Source organism: Corvus brachyrhynchos, unplaced genomic scaffold (genome assembly GCF_000691975.1).
Source record: "Corvus brachyrhynchos isolate BGI_N302 unplaced genomic scaffold, ASM69197v1 scaffold87, whole genome shotgun sequence".
In the NCBI taxonomy this organism is placed as follows: domain Eukaryota; kingdom Metazoa; phylum Chordata; class Aves; order Passeriformes; family Corvidae; genus Corvus; species Corvus brachyrhynchos.
Window position 1 is genome coordinate 599166 of NW_008239767.1, and position 1221 is coordinate 600386.

At 57.5% G+C, this 1221-nt stretch overlaps 1 protein-coding gene across 1 annotated transcript in view; it reads right to left on the reverse strand.

Annotated features, from left to right (window-relative positions):
• HTR1B (5-hydroxytryptamine receptor 1B) overlaps positions 1-1220 on the reverse strand; it is a 3329-nt gene extending 2109 nt beyond the window's left edge. Inside the window, exon 1 of the mRNA XM_008640207.1 lies at positions 22-1220. Coding sequence (XP_008638429.1) covers positions 84-1217 — 1134 coding nt within the window. The 5' untranslated portion in view covers positions 1218-1220 and the 3' untranslated portion in view covers positions 22-83. The remainder of the gene's footprint in view (positions 1-21) is intronic.
• Between the last annotated feature and the right edge of the window lies 1 nt (position 1221).

Consider the following 1221-nt stretch of genomic DNA (forward strand, 5'->3'; position numbering starts at 1 on the left):
GGGCGGGGTGCGCGGACCTACCTGTGGCGCCGGGCGCGGGCGTGCATGGGGACTGCCCCGGGGAACACATCGCATTCAACATTTCAGCCTGTGCATCGGAAACGTATGAGTTTGTGGAAAGCTTGTTTGAAGTCTTCGTTAGACATAGTATAGATGACGGGGTTGATGAGGGAGTTGAGATATCCAAGCCACGTGAAAAAGTCAAAGATGGCCATGTGGAACCAGCAAGCGTCCTTGCAAATAGGCAATACCAGGCTGATGATGAAAAAGGGCAGCCAACACACGATGAAGGCTCCTAAAATAATCCCTAAAGTCTTTGTAGCTTTCCGCTCTCTAGCGGCCGTCAGCTTCTTTTTCTCCAGCAGGGCGTCCGAGACCTTCACCTTCACCTGGTTCATGTACACGGGCGAGCCCGTTTCGCTGGATCCCTCGGGAGCCTTGGAGTTTATGGACGTGACGGAAGAGGTCGACCCGGGGGAGTCCGTAATTAACTGTGCCCGCGTTAGTCTTTTACCTGCTTTCTTTGGCGTCTGCTTCAAAATCCGCGACCTGGCTTCCACGTAGATCCTCCCGTAGAGGGCTATCAGCAGCAGGGTGGGGAAGTAGAAGGCTCCTACTGTGGAGTACACGGTATACAGGACGTGGTCCGTGTTCACCACACAGCGAGATACTTCCTCGGCCTTCGCCTGCCGCCAAAACAAAGGGGGCATGGAGATGCAGATGGAGAAGATCCATACCAGTGCGATCATGCCCGCTGCCCGCTTGGGAGTCCGTTTTGTGGAGTACTCGACGGCGTCGGTGATCGCCCAGTAGCGGTCCAGGGCGATGAGACAGAGGTGCAGGATGGACGCCGTGCAACAGGTGATGTCCGAGGACAGCCAGATATCGCAGACGATCTGACCCAGCGTCCACTTGCCGGTCACAGTGTACATGGTGCTGATGGGCATGACAAGGATGGAGACGAGAAGGTCGGTGACGGCCAACGAGGCGATCAGATAGTTGGCCGGCGTGTGGAGTTTCCTCGTCTGGTAGACCGTGGCGATGACAAAGGCGTTGGAAAGCACCGTGGCCAGGGTGACCAGCGCCAGGACGACGGCGAGCACGATCTTCCCGGAGAGGGGGGTGGCATCTTGGTAAATCACTTCCTCGGCGCTACAGTTTCGGTAAGAGTCGTTGGCGGAGCCCAACTGCGCCCGGCAGGGGCCGGCCGGCTCCATCCCA